Source organism: Semicossyphus pulcher, unplaced genomic scaffold, assembly GCF_022749685.1.
Source record: "Semicossyphus pulcher isolate SPU_LCO1_2020_fin unplaced genomic scaffold, fSemPul1.0.p SCAF_6, whole genome shotgun sequence".
Lineage (NCBI taxonomy): Eukaryota > Metazoa > Chordata > Actinopteri > Labriformes > Labridae > Semicossyphus > Semicossyphus pulcher.
The window spans coordinates 21,354,786-21,373,869 of NW_027211737.1; the positions used below are offsets into that span (position 1 = coordinate 21,354,786).

Below are 19,084 nucleotides of genomic sequence, written 5' to 3' on the forward strand. Positions count from 1 at the left end.
GCTGGCCTCCTTTTCATGGAAAGGGAAAAGGCATGATGAACCCCTGAGCATGCATTGGCCTGTTGCAGCCGAGACAAGGACACAGTGACAGATGGACAGTGAAGCTAGGGGACAATCCCTACACTGGAAGAAAGGGATGCGAGCTGGCAAAAGGAGGCTGTGAATGAGCAAAGCACTGTGTAGAAATATGCATTCAGGGAGTCTGTTATGAAGCACAGCCAGGATATATAGGAGTGACTGATTATGGTGACTTAATACCAAACTAGGCATCTTGTGATGTAATCATATAGTTGCTGAGGGTCATATAGGCATGCATTGGCCTTGCTCCAGGAGAGAGTAAAGAAAGCAGTGGACTGGCAAATCGATGAGCGCATCACATGACAGAGGCAGTGAGCACGTCTCAGCATCACCATCATGAAACTTATCTCCTTTTTTTATTTACCTCTGCAATGTAGCCCAACCCACCTCCTTATTGATTATAATTCTTGCAATACTCTACTACAGGTAATCAGTACATGAGTGTTTAGCCACATGTTCCGTACTCACAGAATCACTTGCGTTTTTACGCAGCTGCTCCTCCTCTCCCAGCATCGCGGCCGGGTCTACCACCAGCTTCTCGAAGCACGCCGACCCGAGAGAGGAGCTCTTCTGCTGGTACATGATCAGCTGAGAGACGGGGAGTTTAGGGCTACCGTGCGCCGTCAGCTCGGGTTTGCTCCCCGTGGCTCCAGAAGCTGCGCCAAGGGGATGTAGCAGAGGCTGCCCGTCGCTGCTGGTGCCCGGGACAGCATCGCTTCCAAGGGACTGTTTATCTCCTTGAAAAGACCCCGGCGTAGAGCTGAACAGATTCGGCTGGGACGACGAAAACACCCGATCCAACTGTTTCTTTTTCCTCTTAAACATCCATAACCCAGACTCCTTTTTGCTGCCCTCCGCGCCCCCGGCGCCGCGACGCTCCGATCCCAGCTTAGGACTGAGCCATGGCTTGGTTTTCTCCTGGAAATTCTTCCACATCCTCCGCTGGTAGGACAGAGACTCTTGTCCCTTCGCGGTGCTTTCATCCTTGGGTGATTTTTGCTCCATGGTGCCTGTGCAGCAGCCGGCCAGCCTGAGCACACTCTGAGAGGTGGAGGGATGTCACAGTTGGGCTGCTGCAGCTCGGGAGCACTTCCACTGATGATCAGTTTAACGAGCGCCAAGAAGGGGACGCACAGAGTGATGATGAAAGGGGTGTTAGTCTCACAACGAACCCTGTAGAATGCCTATGCAAGCAGGCAGCAGTGTCAAAATTAATGACACACACTGTGCAGCACGCTGTTTAGACGGCAGGCAATATCCTCATGTACTGAAGACTGATCTCCTCTCAGCGGTGAAGTTTGAGCACATGCAAAGACTTCTGTAAGATAAATGCTTTGTAATTTCTCCGCTTAGTTGTAGACGGTCTTTACGTCCCTCCACTGAGCTGAACCAGGGTTTAGTCAAACTTCCCCATTAATTGTTATATTCAAATGAAGGACGAAGGCACCGCGCCTCCCTCTGGCCAACCATCTCACTTGACTGGATAATCTGTATGCTGGTGATTGCATAATGCAACCCCACAATGCCTCGTGGAGATGTTTATAATTCAGTCTTGCATTCCCGGTTACAACTATCTGAGTTTATCTCTTTGTAGTTTGTTAGTGCAGGGTTATTTGCAGCCCTTAAATTAACTCTCTCACGGCAGTGACCTTGGTGTATTCAGAGCTGACAGTGAGTCTGAAGCCTCAGAGGTTTTTAAGACTTTTCTCTGTTGTGTCATGTTGATATTTTGCACTGCAGCCACGTCTGGATATGTCCAACCCATCAAATAGGTCAGGCTTCAGTGAATGCTATCACCCACATGCACCAGCGAGGAGGCAGAACAGCCTCCTCTCTTTTTAGATGCTGTGCTTCTGCTTCTGCAGTGTGTATGTGTGTGTTTGTATAATAACTCATTACATCTCCCCCTCTGGCCCTTTCTTCAGTGCTGGCCTGCTCCGTCCCCCTGGTTAACACTGTGCCCACTAACAAATAAACAAACACACATCGACAATAATTAAAGAATGAATGACTCTGCAGTGAGATCACAGAATGATCTCCTACCTACAGACTGAGATGATGAGTCAATTAGAGTAAATGAGAAAGGGGGTGGTTATGTCTGGATTGACTTCTCTCTGCAGAGATAAACTGAGAGTCCAAGGCCTTGCGTGCTGCTTGTGTGGATATTTATTCATATTAGACACCGTGATATGACCTTGGTTTCACCTGTAGGAGGGATGATAAGGGTGTGGGTGGCTTGACACAGCCTGCTGTTGTGAGTTTTGGACCTTGACCCTCTAATAATGAGAAAATGAGCCTTCTGGATTTGTTGTGATTTACAGCAACTTTGACTTCTATACTTCCGTGACCTTCATTTCATTATGTTTTTTTTAACATACAACTTTATTGTAGCTTGGTATCGCATTGCTGGTTATCTCCATCCTACAAAATAAAACACTTTAATTACAACCAGGAGGGCACTGGCAGTAGCTCAGCACACCGCCCTGAACCTCTCTTTCATTTAAGTAGATGGAGATTTGAGCGTGTGAGCCAGACGGCTCCTTTCAGCTACCTTCAGCTTTTCGGCGAGTGTGGATAACTGATGAGCCTGCAGTGAGCCGGCCTTTACTCTTAATGATCCTGCTCCTATTGATAAGAGTGTGTAGTGTGTCTGTGCACGCACACACCTGCAAACAGTCACTAAAAAAACTCAGAATAATGTTGTACCGCTGAGGGCAATAGCGAGTTATTCAGTGGTACTACCAAAACAGCTTGAGTCATGCTGTGTGATAATGTGGCCGAGGTCTTGTTCAAATGAAACATGATGTGGCCGTTTTCACTGTAGGTGCTGAATCATACCTCAGAGTTCAGTCAGTCAGAGAGGAGCTGAATGCTCACTGGGTAGCTAAACTGTGTGCAGCGTAACAGCACAGGGGGCGACTTATACAGAGCCTGTAATGACTGAGCTAATATTCCCCTGTGCCCAGTTAAAAAAGTGCTGTTTTCCAGTGTCAGCCTGCTTAGGAGTTGGCATTAGCCTTATATTGTCCATTATAACAGTTAGTTCCGACCAAGTAATCTGATTGGACAAGAGTCACTCCATGAGTGCTGTTACAGAGAACAACATCACTGGGCCTTTTACTCTGTGTATCACTCCGCCTCAGCCAGCTGTTCTGAATACTGTTAATTAACATCACAGCAGAGCGTGTATGTCTACATCAATCAAGCTGGTACCACTGAAACACACAGCAGACTCTTATATCACTGGTTGATGATAAATTTAAACCTACAGATAAATGTACATGATAAAAAACAGCTGCTCTGTGGTAACATGTAGACACAGAGTGCAGGAGAACATTTGTGTTGCTTGGCAACAAAAGTCCAGTTTCACGTTTATTTGAGTTGGTGGAGCAAAAAATAATAAAACTTCTATTTGCCGCTTGTATCACTGTTGTATAAAAACAATATCACACTCGAGGTCGGGATGTTGTACTGAATATCATCACGGCTGTGATTATCTACGACCGAATCAAAGCCATGATGATGTTCAGTGCAACATCACAACCTCTCATGTGATATTTTTTTCATGTGGTGTTGATCTCAGCGACCCCCGTGGACAAAGAAGTACCTCTTATATCTCCTCTGATCTTGTCATGTACACGTTTTCTGACTAAAAATCTCTTCCTGCTTTCTTTAAATGGTCAAACATATCACTCACTTCATGAGTGTTTGCCACTGGCAGCGTTTACAGGCATTAAAAATTAACCAGTCAACTCCTCACAGGAGCTTTAAGTAATTAAAGGCTTAATGCTTGACTCAAACACAAATTTCTAATGGTCTTTAATTCATTTTGAGCATGCAGTCTTTGAAATGTTCCTATTAAGCCTCACATTTGGTGTATCTATGTAAAAGCTACTATCATGAACTGCAGGGTAGAACAGTTCAATTAGGGGGAATGTTTTGGTTTGTTAAGGTTTATTGATTCCAGTGTGGATAAAAAATATTTTACGCTACACTCAGTTGGATTTTTAATCAAATGATAACATTAGTCGGGCACAGTCAGCTGCATTAGCAGGACCACCCCAGGAGGCCCTGATCGTTCTACTTCATAGACTAAAGAGCCTAAATTAAAGAATGCTTTCAACCCATTCATTAGGGTATTTAGTGATTTAGATCGTGATTCGACTAACACCGGCGAAAGTGAATGTCACATGCAATAAGACACCAAATGTTGAAATTAAAAGATTATTATTAACTGCTTATTATATATCAGGAAAAAGTGAGACTTGACTTAAACGGATTTTACATTTCTCTATGAAAATTTTAAACATCCCGGTCATAAAGGAACTAACCCGGAGGCAGCTGGACTCTTCAGATCTGCTGCCCTGTGAATTTGCTGCTTTGTGGACTGTTTAAAAAGTCAGCTACATTTCTGAAGAGTTCGAGTAAAAGTCCTGTTCCCGCTCAAGCTCAGGTTTGCTGAGTTCAGCAACTATACAATGCATCACTCTCACATTACTGTGTTGATGAATTCACAGTGGCAGGCAGACGGGCACAGCCCACTCAAGGAAACCACAGTTACCAAGTGTCAACACTAACAGATCAACTCAAGAGCAGTGTGAAGAAAAGCTCAGGCCTGTGAGTAGAGTAATATAAAGACAAAAAATAACTGCTTTGTATGTTGTTGTTTAATAAGGGGAACGGATTATATTGCAAGAGTTTGTTGTGTTGATTCTACCAATGAAAAATGATAATACACTTAACAGAGTGTACTAGAAACACAGTTGAGTAAAAGCTACATCAAAGAATGTGATATTTGTTTTTCTTTTCAGAAAAGAAGAATGTCGCAAGGCTCAAAGTTGCAGCCTTATAAAAACCACACCAGGTAACTTTTCTCTTATTGAATTACTGCATTTTATATTTTCATTTACTTTGACCATCAAATTATTACAATACCTTCGTATTTTCACCTTCTTCAAAGTGCAACTGTAACATCAATCTGTGTCAGAGCAGTAGATACGGTTTTATTCCCCCGCATTGATGGGATCCAGTTGCGAACCAGCGACCTTTCTAACCCCGCTGTGAGTCACATTGATCAGATGAATCCTTAATCCACACTATCAGGCAGGGTGACATCACCTTCACAGGGTGGAAAGACGGATGAAATGAAAGCTCTGGTTGTAGTTTGACCCTGAGGGCAGGAACACCGATGGAAGCATCTCATCATTATTCTTCTGGGTGGATGAACACCTAATTGAGTTACGCTGTAACAGTATTTTTTACATGCCTGAATGTATTCCTGTTCCTCTAGTGCTAAAATAAAAGTTGGCTTGACTTTTTGTGGTAGCAACCTTTATCCCTTAATTACCAAAATCAATATTAATGAGCTTCTAAACTGATTACTTCCTGTTTTAAGTCGTGATGTGTTGGAGGGCCGTCTGAGCGGTCAGGAGAGGACGCTGGCGGTGCTGCTGGAACAGGCTTTCAGGATCAAAGAGCAGGTGGCAGCAGGTCTGAAGTCCACCGAGGGCTCCATCCAGATCCAGGCGCTGTCCCGCAAACTGCTGGAGAATCACATACTGACAATTACACGTATTGTCAAGCAGCTTAGCATGGACATACAGGTATACACGTAGACAGAAGATGGAGGCTGTCTCTTTACGTGTGGATTCTTTTTTCTCCCTACGTGGTCTTCTTTTCCTGCTCATCCTTTTATCTGCTTCTCTTTCTTCTCCTCGTCTCTTTTGATGTGCAGCACACACCCACAGCCGTGGTCACAGACTCACAGCTGATTTGATTACACCTGATAGAATGGTGCAGCGCCGGAGCAGAGCCTGCATGACTCCTCGCATCACTTGCCTGGGACATTTTGTCTGTATGAGAAAAAATGTACACAGTATGTGTTTAGATAAATACTGCTAAGTTAAGCACTTACTAGCCTCTGCAAAACAGCACTTGAATAACTGTAAAGGGCACAGTAGCTGCGTGAGCTGAACATCAGGCCACACTTTGATAACCGCCTTACAGAAACAGAGCACAGGAATGACATACTTGACTTTATCAGTGCATACCGAATCGGCCGTTAACATGATTAGAGGCTGTCATTATCTGAACTATGACATGAATGTCTAAGAGCTAATTAATTCTGTACATGGAGGAGTAATAAGCCATCGTCATGACGTGAATATGCTGCTAAATCAAATCAAAGGAGCATCACACAGCCAATATTTGCTCTCATGATAAGCCAAAGAGGTTGTCTCTTTGATGTTTGACACTTGATACAATATCCTATACTACGATCATTCCTGTGAAGCCACGTTTGTATTTACACATCTGTATTTTATTTCACATTTACTCGCTGAGAAGAATTTAGCTATCCTCTGACACAGTGATTCCTAAGCCGTGATACATGTTCCACTGATGGTACGAGCTCTACATGCTGGTGTGCATGAGCTTCCTGAAAGGCCAAAAATTGCACTCTAAGTCCAGAACTTCAACTAAAATTTGCCTGTGGTTAGCAACGTAGGGTGGACGCGAGGTGACGTCTGACATGCCATGAAGCAATAATGGCAACGTTAGCTGAACAGTCAGATTCAGATTCATCAGTCACTGATTTAAGCAGAATGAATTACATTTTTAAATTAAAAAAAAAAACGCCTGACAACACAGCTACCAAGACTTTGGAATAACAGATGGCTCTTTCATTGTCAGTTGTGAAATTTTGTGTGGTTTAAAATGGTTAATAGTCAAAAAAGTTTAGAAACTTCTGCTCTAAAGTAAAGTAAAAAATATGCTCTCTTCGTTCTGCTCAGGCCCTGGAAAGACGGATCACGGAGCGGGACTCCATCACCTCTGGAACAACAACAGCTGTTCAAAACTTGGACCAAAGAAACATGGCCGACATTGGAGACCTGAGAGGAAGAGTAGCCAGGTACGCACATGAGGCCAAAGAATGTTTGCAAACACTGTGGTCAAAGGCGGAGTTTCCATTGTAACATTGGTGGGGGCGACAACTGCACCTTTTGATGGATTTATGAATTTATAAGTAATAAACAAATATCACGGCGTAACCAAAGATGTTCGGGCAGCAATATTAATTAATATTATAATGATAATATTTAAGCAAACTGCACTCATCTAGGGAGAGGAGGGAGTGCACATGTATGTGGACAGCAGGAATGCAATGCAAAAACTGGTCATTTGATTATAAGACATGTTGTTCCGCTGTATAAATTTCAGTTTAGTGAAGTGTATGAACCGTAGACTGGAGTCCTTGTTTACAGTGACAGACACAGTGTGACCGCTGTCTCATATAAACGACTCCTCTGCTGGTTGTAAGTGCAACAAGCGTAATTTGGACAAAATTACTGGCAGGGACGATTCAGTCATTTGTGGACGTTGGTAGGGACATGTCCCTACCGTTCCTACACAATTATACTCCCTTGACTGTGGTACAACAATTATTACAATTATTTCCTGTCTGTGCAGGTTTTGCTTATTACAATAGATTGGACTATCTCGGCTGAATTCCTCTGAACATCCATGTCAATGATCACATCAGGGGGATACTGTCTATTAGTCAACAAACAGCTTATTTATGGTCCTATAAAGGCTGTAGATAAACATCACCTACCCTGTCTAATGACCTCTTGTATAGAAGTCATAAATAATCAAGGATGTTAGAGGCCAAAAGGTTTCTGATAAGCTGTATTGAATGGATGAGCTGTAGTGGTCTACTGGGAAATAACCCACATTTTGCACTGGGCATCTCCATAATTAGCAGCTAGAATAAATTGCAGAGGTAACAAAGTATTTTATCACAAGAAATATATTGTCATGCACAGACACAGTAACCCAGAGGGGGGAGAATTTCCAGACCAAGTAGTGATGATATCTCAAATTCAGGACAGGAAGAAAGCAAGCTATCTTGCAGTGCTGATAAGGTTGAACATAGTTCATACATATTACTCAAACTGAATAGAGAGGATGTTAAAAACAAGATGTAAGAGTATTTTTCAGCAATCCTCTGTCTATATTTAGTGATAAACTAGTCCTTTTCTACAGATGTAAACATGTTTCCCCTGAACATCCTGCCTTCAAAGGTTAAACTGCTTTGCATTCAGCTCAGCTTTCTTTTGGCTTCATTAGCCAGAAAGTATTGATAAGGGCAGCTTCCAGATTCTTTCCATCTATCTGCCTGTCTGTGTGCCTTCTGAACAGTGCGTGCTGTTCAGTAAAGCTCTTCCTCCCCGTCTTCACACCTCTCCTAAACCCCCTCTCATCCCACGATTCTCATTCATCGGTTCCCCGTCTGTTTCCTCACCTATTATCTCAGGTGTGATGCCAGCATTGCCAAGCTGAGCGTGGACGTGAGCTCTGGGGAGAGGCAGCCGATTAGACTGCAGCAGGAGGTGGCAGCGCTCAGGTCAGCTGTGGACGTGCAGATCAAAGAGCTGGAAGTGAAGGTGAGAGACAATGCATCAGAGCTGATGACTGGGTTGGCTGACGAAATGTAGCTTTAGTCCACACAATCGCCACAGGAGCTAGACATCAGTGCAATAACAACATCTTCACAAGTCAATCCTCATACACAGAGACTTAGACATTTCATATTTTCTCATTCAAGACATCACAACTGGGTGAGACGCTGCAAGAAACAACATTATAAAATCATCAATAATTCAAAACTAGGATGGTAAATTGCAAATTTTCAGCCTTGATAGCTTCAGAGCTCCTGGGTTGGAAATAAATGTCAGTTATACAAAAGAATTGTCATGAAATTTTAAACAGACCTTCCTGGTCCCTAGAAGGTGAGCCTTTTAAAGGTACTGATCACCTGACATTTTCCTACCTGCCAGCAGCAGGTTGACATTTGTGTTTTTAGTGACATGTACCTGCAACTAAACGACAGACTGCCATGAAATTTGGTAAAGATGGTGATTGCCCACAGGATGAACCCCTCCGACTTCAGTGAACCCACAACTTTTCCTTTAGTGCCAGTAGCAAATCAAAGTGTTCATTTATCCTGTGAAATATCTCACAATCTACCTGATGGACTGCCACAATAACTTGGGATAGATATTCACGGTTCCCAGAGGATGATTCCAAACAATGCTGGTGTTCTCCTCACCTTAACAGTAGCTTTACCATGACATTTGTGATTTTGAGAGAAATGTCACATCACCTCTTGATTTGGTCTAACCTGTAACATCCATTAAAGCCAGTGAAAATCCAGTGTTTAACCTTGTAAACATCTCCATGTGGTGTTCTTCATGTGCTACAAGACATATCAGAGACAACATAAGCAGTCATCTCCATGGCTGGGCCTGTCTGCTTTTAAACTGCAGTGTACCAAGGACAGGCTGAACAACATGTTTTCAGATTGGCAGGTTTGAGACGTCACAAACCTAAGGAGCCAATCCCGTTAATGGACGGGGTGACGCTATGCATACCATTATGTGCAACCTATTGCAACCACTTCGGCGATGCGCGAGCCAGCTGTAACCGTCATCATAACTACTAACGTTAATGTTACTACGACTGATTACTACATTTCAAGCTAGCTAAGTTTCAACAAGTTGCCAAACGATGGCAGAGACGTGTTTTGTTTTGGTGACGGAGGGGCCGGTTAGAAATTTGCATAGTGGGCGGGGACAAGGAAGATTCAGGAATTTTTAATGAGGGAGAAGGAGGAGGTGCCTTTGGGAGGATTTTTACAAGGTAATTAAACGTATTTTGCAGTAAAAAAATATCAGACACAATTTATTTTTTCAAGCAGAAGATTTTATATGTCTTAAAAGATAACTGCAGCTGGTCTTTAAACATTTGTCCCATATCAACATCATGTACAACATTTGTCCAATACTTTATCTTTGATCAAATATCTGAAATAAAATAAATATTTCCCATCAGCTTCAGCTAAACTTTGTGTTAAGTGCAAATAAGCAATCATTAGCACGCCAACATGCTAAAATACGATGATGAACATCGCAAATATCTAACCTGTTAAACATCAGCATTAGCTTTATCACTGTGAGCATTCTGGCATTAGCATTTAGCTCAAAGCACTGCTTTGCCTAAGTACTCACTTAAAGACCTGCTAACATGGCTGTAGACTCTTAATCTTGTTCTTAAATATCACAAATTATGTCGTATTACACTAAGAAGCAAAATCTACAACCCTTACCTAATCCTTACCCCTCCTCGGTTTAACACACACACACACACACACACACACACTGTAGAGGCTGGGATTCATTTTAACACTGCAGCCTCAAATTAAGAAATGGTGTTTTCCTTTGTGGGTTTATTAGGTATAAAAGAGGGATTACATTCATTTCAATGCTACTTGCATGGAGGATATAATAATACACACTGGGATGTATTTTGCTGTATATTATACGAGGAAGGCTGGCTGTTTGTCAGGTGGTTCAGAGCTTACTGCTGCCGAGTGGGACTGGCCTTATCAAGTAACTCAGAGGTGCACCCACAACCATGAAAGAAGGCAATGAGATGTGAAATTGATTCAAACAGTAAAGTAAAGGTCTAAACATAAACAGGTTTTACTGCCCTTTGTATCCAATTTCTTTTATAAGATATATTATAAAAAACACTAAAACCCTGGATTAGGACACATACATCATATAATCCATCACTTTACTAAATCTTAAGCCGACCCCGACTGCCCTCAACAAACACTCTCACTGATTCACTGCACTCTGTTCTGTCTGTGGTGGTAAATGGAGGTAAATCATGGTCATGGCAGCACATTAGCTGTGGAGCAGTGGTCAAGCACGTACCATAAAGATAATTGAAAAGGCAGAGAAAGTGGGTCACTGCTCTTTCTCCCGGTCCTGACCGGCCACAGGAGTGGCGCAGAGGCTCGATCTGCTCGACTCAGCAGAAACAGGAAAGGTTAAAGGTCTGCTCCGGGAGCCGGCAGCAGGAGATGCTCCGGTGGCACATAACAGCCTGTGCTTGAGTTGTTTCTCTCTTTGAAGGTTTATCAGGACCTGGGGAGACTGGAGGCCTCGTCATCGGGGCTTTCCCAGGGCCAAAGAAGGTCTGATCTGCAGGCACAAGTTAAACTACTAGAAGACAGGTAAATAAACGTCTTTCTATTCTGTATTCATTGTGCTGCTTATGTCTGGGAAATATGGCCATTGCCTCGTATGATTTTCCTAGTGATTGATTTTTCATGTTCCCTTATCCATTCTGCCAGACCCACATAATAAAGAAAAATCTATGAGTAACTGATTTGCTTATCAAATTACAACTCCAGCCCCTCCTCTCTCTATAGCTGTTTCTTGCTCGGCATTTCATAGCCGCAGTTGTCTCAAAATGTTGATGCCGGAGGCACAGAAAAGAGTTGATTCACAAACACAGCTGATAGATGATCTCAATTGGCAGCAATATGCAAAATTAATCACATAGTTTTCCCATGGGGCACACAGAAAACAGAGAGAAATGAATGATGAATGCGCTCTGTTCAGTAATGTAGATGGTAGATGTGTAATGGAAACCAGGTCAGTGATCATGTTTGTAGAGGTTACAAAAGAACAAGAGATAAAAATAGATGGAAAGCAACGATGTCTGGGTTTCTCCACCCGTTTTTGTCCGTTTTCCATCTGTTTTTCCATCCACCCATCCACGGTTGACCATAGATGTATCACCTTTTAACAGTTCCAAACTCATCCATTATATGTTCTCCACTTTTATGGCTCAATCTGCCGTGTTTGTTGTATATCCAAGTTGATTTGAAGCAAACACAGCTGACTTCAGAGGGTACTTAAATAACCTTTTGACGACAGCAGATTTTGCATCCTTCTGGCCTTCTATTTGACATTCAATATCCTTAAAGCTCTGACCACCCTAGTTGTGGCTTAGATACACAGTCGTAACTGATGTCAGGCCAACTTTGTTTGAAGCTACTTAAAGTGATAAAGGAGATTTTCATTTAAATAAATGTCTGTTAAGTCACTATCTATCGCCCAATGAGGTAACACAATGGTGATCGAGCCTATGGCCCACTGATGGAAGCCTTTGCATTTGCAGAATTATGGACTGGGTGTCTGGTGCGACACAAGCAGCGCCCAGTTAGTGACACGTTTTCCATCACCCAGCAGTGGTTGGTCTGCCAGAGAGGGCAGGCGGTTGTGTTGCGAGTAAACAGTAATCTACTATGGCTGAACAAACAAAGACAAGATTGATGACTACAGATACAACTTCAAAAATAAGTGAAAATCCAAAGAAAAAGGAACAAATTTGACGCTCAGATGAAGGCAAACAGTCTAAAAAGGAAATCAACCGTCAGCCAGGAAAATCAAGAGTTACAACCGGAGTCAACCGTGGATGTCACACATGCAACACTGTCTGGATATCTGGGAAGTGTGCTCCCGCAATTACCGTTTATCGCCATATGTGCCGCCTGAGATAGTTCGAGATTACAACTTTAAATACAGTATTTCTGCCAAAAACCTGGAGCAAGACCACTGTTAAACAGGGCCCCTTTAATAAGCACAAATGAAACCCAATATCTAAAGTCTATAAGAGTTTAAGCACCAATATTTGAAACCAGTGCTATGTATTTTTAACCTGTTAAATCAGGCAATACGAAAGGTGCCAAGTCATTGACAGCTTCAAATCCAAGAGCACAAGTTTAAAAACTTCTTCTAAGATGTCTACACCCACTCCGTAGAAAGACCAGCCGCCCACAGGGTGTCATTTTTTTAAAGGACATCTCATATTTTCTGACGAGAGCTCCTGTTAAGGTTTCTGCCAGAGCAACAACTCGGTTTGTTCTCCTCCTAACGCTACAAGGCCCCTGACTAAAAAAAGCAAGTATGTCTGATAACAGGTTTCAGACAAGCTCAAGAACACAAGGTGAGACATAAAATAGACACAGCGACAGTGGAGAATTGAAAGACCTTCATGAGGCAGGCGGATTCTGAAAACTCCTCTAACATACCCAAACCAGCTGCCTTGTTGTCTAATATACACCTGGCCTAACAACTGTCAACATGTCCTGGTATGTGCCTCATTGATTTTCTCATTTAGAAAGAATCTCTCCAATTGGAGGAAAGAAGGTCAAATGAATTGAAGTGCCAATATGTTTTATATATAGTCGAACATTTTACCCCAGATAGAAATTCACAACACAGCTCCCACACTGTACCACAGCCCAATATAGTGTGGGCTGAATACTACAATACAGCCCACACAGTATTTCACTCAGCATGCACTGGTTTGCAGGTTCCATCTGATACATTTTAACGTTGTTTACTCAGTGTGCTTTGTGAGTAATGTGAGCTACTTACAGCCATATACACAGCAACCTCATAAGATGAATATCAAGTGTTTGTTTACTATTCCTGCAGAATTATGCAGAATCATCCCACCATATATCAGTGGTTGTCTTTGTTAGTGCCTTTCTCATTACGTGTTGATTGTTGTTTGTTTTTATTTTTTATTCCGTACTACTAGTGTTTAATACTACTGTGGAGGCAGCTAAATGTATGCAGCGCTCAAGTCCAAGACCAATTTCTCCATGGGGACAATAATGTGTATCATATCATATCGTATATCGTATTGTATATAACATCGTACATCGTATCGTATTGTATATCGTATTGCACATCGTATCGATACCGTATATTGTATACCGTATATTGTATACCATGTTGTATATCATATTGTATTGCATATTGTATCGTATATCATATTCTGTATTGTATATCGTATCGTATATTTTATACCGTATATTGTATATCGTATCGTATATCGTATATATTGTATACCCTATATCATATCATATATCGTATTGTATATCGGATCGTGTGTTGTATATTGTATACTGTATATTGTATATCGTATAGTATATTGTATACTCTATATCGTATCGAATATAGTATTGTACATCATATCGTATATTGTATAACTTATCGTTTATTGTACACCCTATATCGTATCGTATATCGTATGGTATGTTGTATATTGTATACCGTATATCGTATCATATATTGTATTGTATATATCGTATTGTATGTTGTATGTCATATATCGCACATCGTATCATATATCGTATTGTATTGTTTATTATATCGTATATTGTATGTTGTATACCGTATCGTATATCGTATATCATATCGTAAATGATTCCTCTTTTTTTTCTCCCTACTTTTTTGAGTGAATCGCTTGTTTTTACAAGGCAAACTTATCCTCATGGTTCTAATTATCTACATATTACTAACCAAAAAGATTATTATGAGTACTAATGACTATGTGCATCTCTAAGCAATGTAAGTCGTGTATATGTATGTTTGCATGTGTACATCGCTTTCAGCTATCTTGTTGTGAGAATGTGAGTCTGTGTGCCTCTTTGCGTGTGAAGTAGCAGCAGCTAACTGCAGAGTCACAGCATCATGCCTGCTGAGGCTGGCATCGAGTAAACCAACAAAGCAGCCATATTGCTGAGCAAGTCTCACCTCTAATTAACAATAATAATGCCATTGTGAGCAGGGTTTGAGAAACATCAGCTACTGATTATTGATCTGGATTCACAACAGACATTTCAGAGAAAAGACAAGGAAGTGCCAATAAAGTATTGGTTATGGAGACAGACACATTCTTCTTCTGTTGCCAGACAACAAGTTGTGCCAATTAGGAGCTTTATATAGCAGGCTTAATTTACTGCAAACACGGCTCAGGTTTCTAGGTATTAGCCAGTCTGTATGCCATCCAAAAATGCAACTCTGTTACTTCAATATGTGACTGAATTTTCAAAGTAAAGTCTACTCTTTGTCTCTTCAATTCCTCATGGCTTTGCAGGATGTCGGAAGGTCTGAAGGAAGCCAAGCAGCAGACAGATTCACTGAGGACGTGGACAGAACAAGAACTCAACACCTCCGTCCAGCACTGCACACAACAACAGGGCAAAATGGTACCACAGCTCCCAGTTTCACCCACAGTTTATAACGACAGAATGCAAGTAACACTGCGGAGGCATCAGTCAGAATACAGTTTATCAGTTCCCTGTCACCTTGGCTGCTGCTGTAGGCATGTTTTTTTGAAGCCTCCACAATCACGCTGTCAGGATCTAACAGTGAAATTTTTGGGGTGTATTGTGTTAAACGGTGCAGGTTTTAGTCACACTTCTTTAGCTGTGACTCAGCAGGAAAAAAAAACTGCTACTTTACTTAAAAAAAAGGAGAACCAAGTGACGAGAGAGAACAGATGGTGAGAAAGCTGCAGAAGGTTACAGGGAGGGTTTTTATGGGTGAGTTATTCAAGATGCCACATGAGATGTATGTGACGAGCATTAATATATCACTATATCACCACTGCTGTTAGCCATGTGACCTGTGATATGTGATTATCCATTTACTAAGGAGGCTGTTGCTTCTCGTCCTTCAGTCTTATTTGTGTTGTGTTTCTCTCTTTCATTTTATTGGTGTCAAAAACAAATTTGTGGCAGCTGTAGTTCAATTTCTGCCGGATTAACAGCCCCCTCCTCCTGTTTCAAGCAACATGATAACTGTAAAATGCACTGTACAGGGCTGTAAGACTTGTCTGTTAGCCTAATATCTCATAAGTTATATACTTGTGAATTTGAAACCCAAATTAAATCTTTGCTTTTATGTGTGTGTCGTGTTTAGTTAGAGGCCACATCAAGATTAGCAGAGAGGCTACGTGCTCTGGAGGCCCGTGTGGAGCAGTGTGAGACCCAGCAGGACCAGACTCACCACTGTCAGGCGGACCAGATGAAACACTCCAAAACCAAACTCAGTAAAAGAATGACCTCAGTGGAGATCGGCCTTCATCAGGAGCTGCAGCTGCTCAAACAGGAATACCACAAAGGTGCGTCATCATCACTGTCTGTGACTCGCTGTCAACAGAGAGCAAACACACACATACTAACATTTATGATACGTCAAGGAAAATGTACATGCTAAAAATGCTTCACAAAAGAGTCAGAAAAAGCATGAGAAAAAGGGAGATGAGGGTCATAGTTACTGCTTCATACTGGGTCATTTTTGCTCACTAATTAGATGCTTAATATCACTTTTAATGAGTGTGGTCACTGACTTTGTGATGACATCTTAAATTCGAAGAATAAATTATGATGATGATTATAAATTAGGGCAACAGAGGTTGCAAAGGAAGGTAAATCTGGCAAGGGAAATTGACAATGGAACCAGATCAGAACCAGTACAGTGATGGTTTGTCCTCTAACTGGCCTAAAATCTATTTAATCCTAAATGCAACTACAGCAAGATTTATAACCAGATTAAATAAACTGAATGTGAGTGAGAGCTGCTTTATGAAGCAACCTGTCTAGCCAAACCTCAGCTACACAGCTCTCCAGTCTGCACCCAGCACTGCAGCTCAGCTCTGCATCAAGCCGCTGCTGACATCCATCCCCATCTCACTGCTTTGCCAATTGGACTCTCATTTCCCAGGAGTCCTGGCACAAGAACTCAACCCCTCGTCTTATTCTGTCAACCCCTCTCAGCCTCCAGCTCTTATTAAAGCATAGACAAATAAAAGAAAATAGGGGCAAGGCCTCCCTCAGTAAATAAACGCAGGGGTAAACTACTCTATGAATCACCGCTCAGCCGCTGATCCCAGTGCTCGAGAGCCATCGCTCTATTTTAAGTATAGGATGAAAAGCTGGAAGGAGATGACAGAGGGGAGAAAGGCAATGCATAATTGATAAGTGTCGTAAATATTCGTGGCAAGACAGGCGGGTAGTTGAGAGAGAAGGGGAGAGATTTAATATCCTACCATTGTGAGAGGAAAGTTTATCTCTCCTTCACAGTTCACAGCTGCTGAATACTACGTCCTAGTACGTGCAATATTGAGGCAGTGTGCTTTGAACTACATAATAAAGTAATGATAACTGATGATTAAGACCGAAGGTAACTTTAACTAGAGATCAGAAAGAGAACAAACTAAAATTATTGTATTCAATTAAACACCAATAAATATCCAAAGCTAAGCTACACCTCCATCAACCATCAGCAATATTCAGAGAATAATAATGTCTGCTGATCCTCTACACACCCTGCCTCTCTTTTCCACAGGCTTCCTGTCCGTGCATGACGCCATTGAGTCTCTGAGGCAGATAGGTGACATCAAGTCCCGCCTCGACCAGGAGAAGGTTCAGAAAGACATCAGGCACATCTGCAGCAAGGTGGCAGAGCTCGATGACCTGTGACTTTTTTAACTGATGAGGAGCCACTCGTTCCTGTCCTGAATAGTTAGAGTGTTTTTAACCAAAAGGCTTTCCTGTCAGTGAACGGGTTTAATGTTTCCATACTGGATTTATTCATCTTTACTATAAGCTAACAGTTATGCACAGCAAACTATGGCTGTATTTAATTAACAGGTAATAGACCTTCTGTGAAAAGAAAATGGAACTTCATTACAGTAATCAGATTTCTGATCATTATAATACTATAATTTAGATTAACCGATGTAAACAACAGTTTTCTACCATTTCACTTTGGCTCAATTGTTTTATAATTTTAACAAATCAACAATGTGTCATATGTGGAGTTTGGAGTCTAAAACTAAAGGGAACACTATTGTATCAAGAGATTGTTACACTATTAAAGGTTTTTGTATAAATAATAAAAAAAAATTATAGCATAAACTAAGTGATGCTTTTGAATAATATTTTAAGATGTTGTAAATTCCACCAGGACCAGTTTTGTTCACAAATTTAGAGTTATTTCTCCATTATGTAACAGCTGACTGCCTGTATTTGTCTGTATAACCAGAAAAAATTGTTGCTTTTAAATATAGAAGCGCACATGGGTATAATCTAATGCACTATACAGTATATTACTAGAAATGTATTAGAGGATCCAGCCAGCATGGGGCGCTAGTGGTTGTAAACCCAGTAAACAAGCATTGGTGTTATTGTTTGTGGAAACCTATGCTATTGTGAGCTCCTACTCGGGTACGACGGTAAAGCGTACTTCAACAGGGACAAAACCTCTGCCGAAACCCGGGATCGAACCAGGGACCTTTAGATCTTCAGTCTAACGCTCTCCCAACTGAGCTATTTCGGCTGGCACACTTACAATATGTCGCTGTCAACCCTGTAAGCGAACAGGGCTGTGATTCGCGGTATGACCAAAGCGAAATCGAACTCGATAGATGGCATAGGCGAAAATGCATTTTAGTACAGTCCTGTTCAACCCCTGTGAACCATCCTCCCATCATCTTTAATGATGCTTACAGCGAGTTTCAGATGATACAGGTGTTCTGGTTCACTATGGTGACATTTTGACAGAATGTTACATCAAATTAGCCTAAAAAAACCCACCAAACAGTGCTTGTTCACCACCAAACACCAGACAAGCCGGATAATTTAGCAGTTGAGCCTAACATTTTCCTCAGGTGTTTGACAGAGACCAAAAACAGAGCAAAAAGAGAACAAATATAAACTTACATTCCCTAGGAGAGCAGAATCAGGACTTTAAAGGACAAATAATGTTGCTCTGTTCTGTTTTCCTTATCAATAAAGTTGTGTTCACAACTTGTTACTGCTGACCTCCAGTGGCAAAGAATGAGCATTGCAGGTTTAGTCCAATAATGCGCATGTGTACAGTTTTTAACTACATCTGTGGTATATTTTGTATTATACGCATTGTTTTTTATATTTTTATTCGTATTGCCTAATTTCAATCTTGTTCTATTTAAGTCTTCTACTTATTTTTATTCTAGTTCTGCACCAAAACACCAAAACAAACGCCTTGTATGTGTAAACCTACTTGGCAATAAATCCCGATTCAAATTCTGATAACCCGGCTAAACGCAACACAGCTGAAACAATTCTTGGTAATGTCATCTAAAACCCACTGGACAAGTTGATACACAGACGCTGTAAGTATGTCATGAAAACAAGGAGTGGCCAGTACGGGGATCGAACCCGCGACCTTGGCGTTATTAGCACCACGCTCTAACCAACTGAGCTAACCGGCCATGAGGGACTTTTTACAGTGACGTCATCAAAATCGCA

At 41.6% G+C, this 19,084-nt stretch overlaps 2 protein-coding genes and 2 non-coding genes across 4 annotated transcripts in view; 1 reads left to right on the forward strand and 3 right to left on the reverse strand.

Moving 5' to 3' along the window:
* The window catches only part of mctp1a (multiple C2 domains, transmembrane 1a), a 135,869-nt gene extending 134,699 nt beyond the window's left edge, over positions 1-1,170 (reverse strand). Inside the window, exon 1 of the mRNA XM_069682324.1 lies at positions 547-1,170. Within this exon, the coding sequence (XP_069538425.1) occupies positions 547-1,083 (537 nt within the window). The 5' untranslated portion in view covers positions 1,084-1,170. The remainder of the gene's footprint in view (positions 1-546) is intronic.
* On the forward strand, positions 854-17,647 carry fam81b (family with sequence similarity 81 member B). The gene is made up of 10 exons (XM_069682323.1): positions 854-1,023; positions 4,596-4,695; positions 4,890-4,942; positions 5,474-5,681; positions 6,870-6,988; positions 8,393-8,522; positions 11,058-11,158; positions 14,884-14,995; positions 15,711-15,912; positions 17,139-17,647. The coding sequence occupies exons 3-10, from the start codon at positions 4,899-4,901 to the stop codon at positions 17,270-17,272; spliced, it is 1,050 nt and encodes a 349-aa protein (XP_069538424.1). The 5' UTR covers positions 854-1,023; positions 4,596-4,695; positions 4,890-4,898; the 3' UTR covers positions 17,273-17,647.
* Positions 17,648-18,058: 411 nt separating this feature from the next.
* On the reverse strand, positions 18,059-18,131 carry trnaf-gaa (transfer RNA phenylalanine (anticodon GAA)). Its single transcript has one exon. It is a non-coding gene; the product is annotated as a tRNA-Phe (tRNA).
* An 842-nt stretch (positions 18,132-18,973) lies between these two features.
* trnai-aau (transfer RNA isoleucine (anticodon AAU)) lies at positions 18,974-19,047 on the reverse strand. Its single transcript has one exon. It is a non-coding gene; the product is annotated as a tRNA-Ile (tRNA).
* Positions 19,048-19,084: the final 37 nt, after the last annotated feature.

Coding starts and splice junctions, on each gene's coding strand:
- fam81b (XM_069682323.1), top strand. CDS start 4,899: ATGTCGCAAGGCTCAAAGTTGCAGCCTTATAAAAACCACACCAG. Junction 6,989..8,392: donor CTGAGAGGAAGAGTAGCCAG/GTACGCACATGA, acceptor CTATTATCTCAG/GTGTGATGCCAGCATTGCCA. Junction 14,996..15,710: donor CACAACAACAGGGCAAAATG/GTACCACAGCTC, acceptor TGTCGTGTTTAG/TTAGAGGCCACATCAAGATT.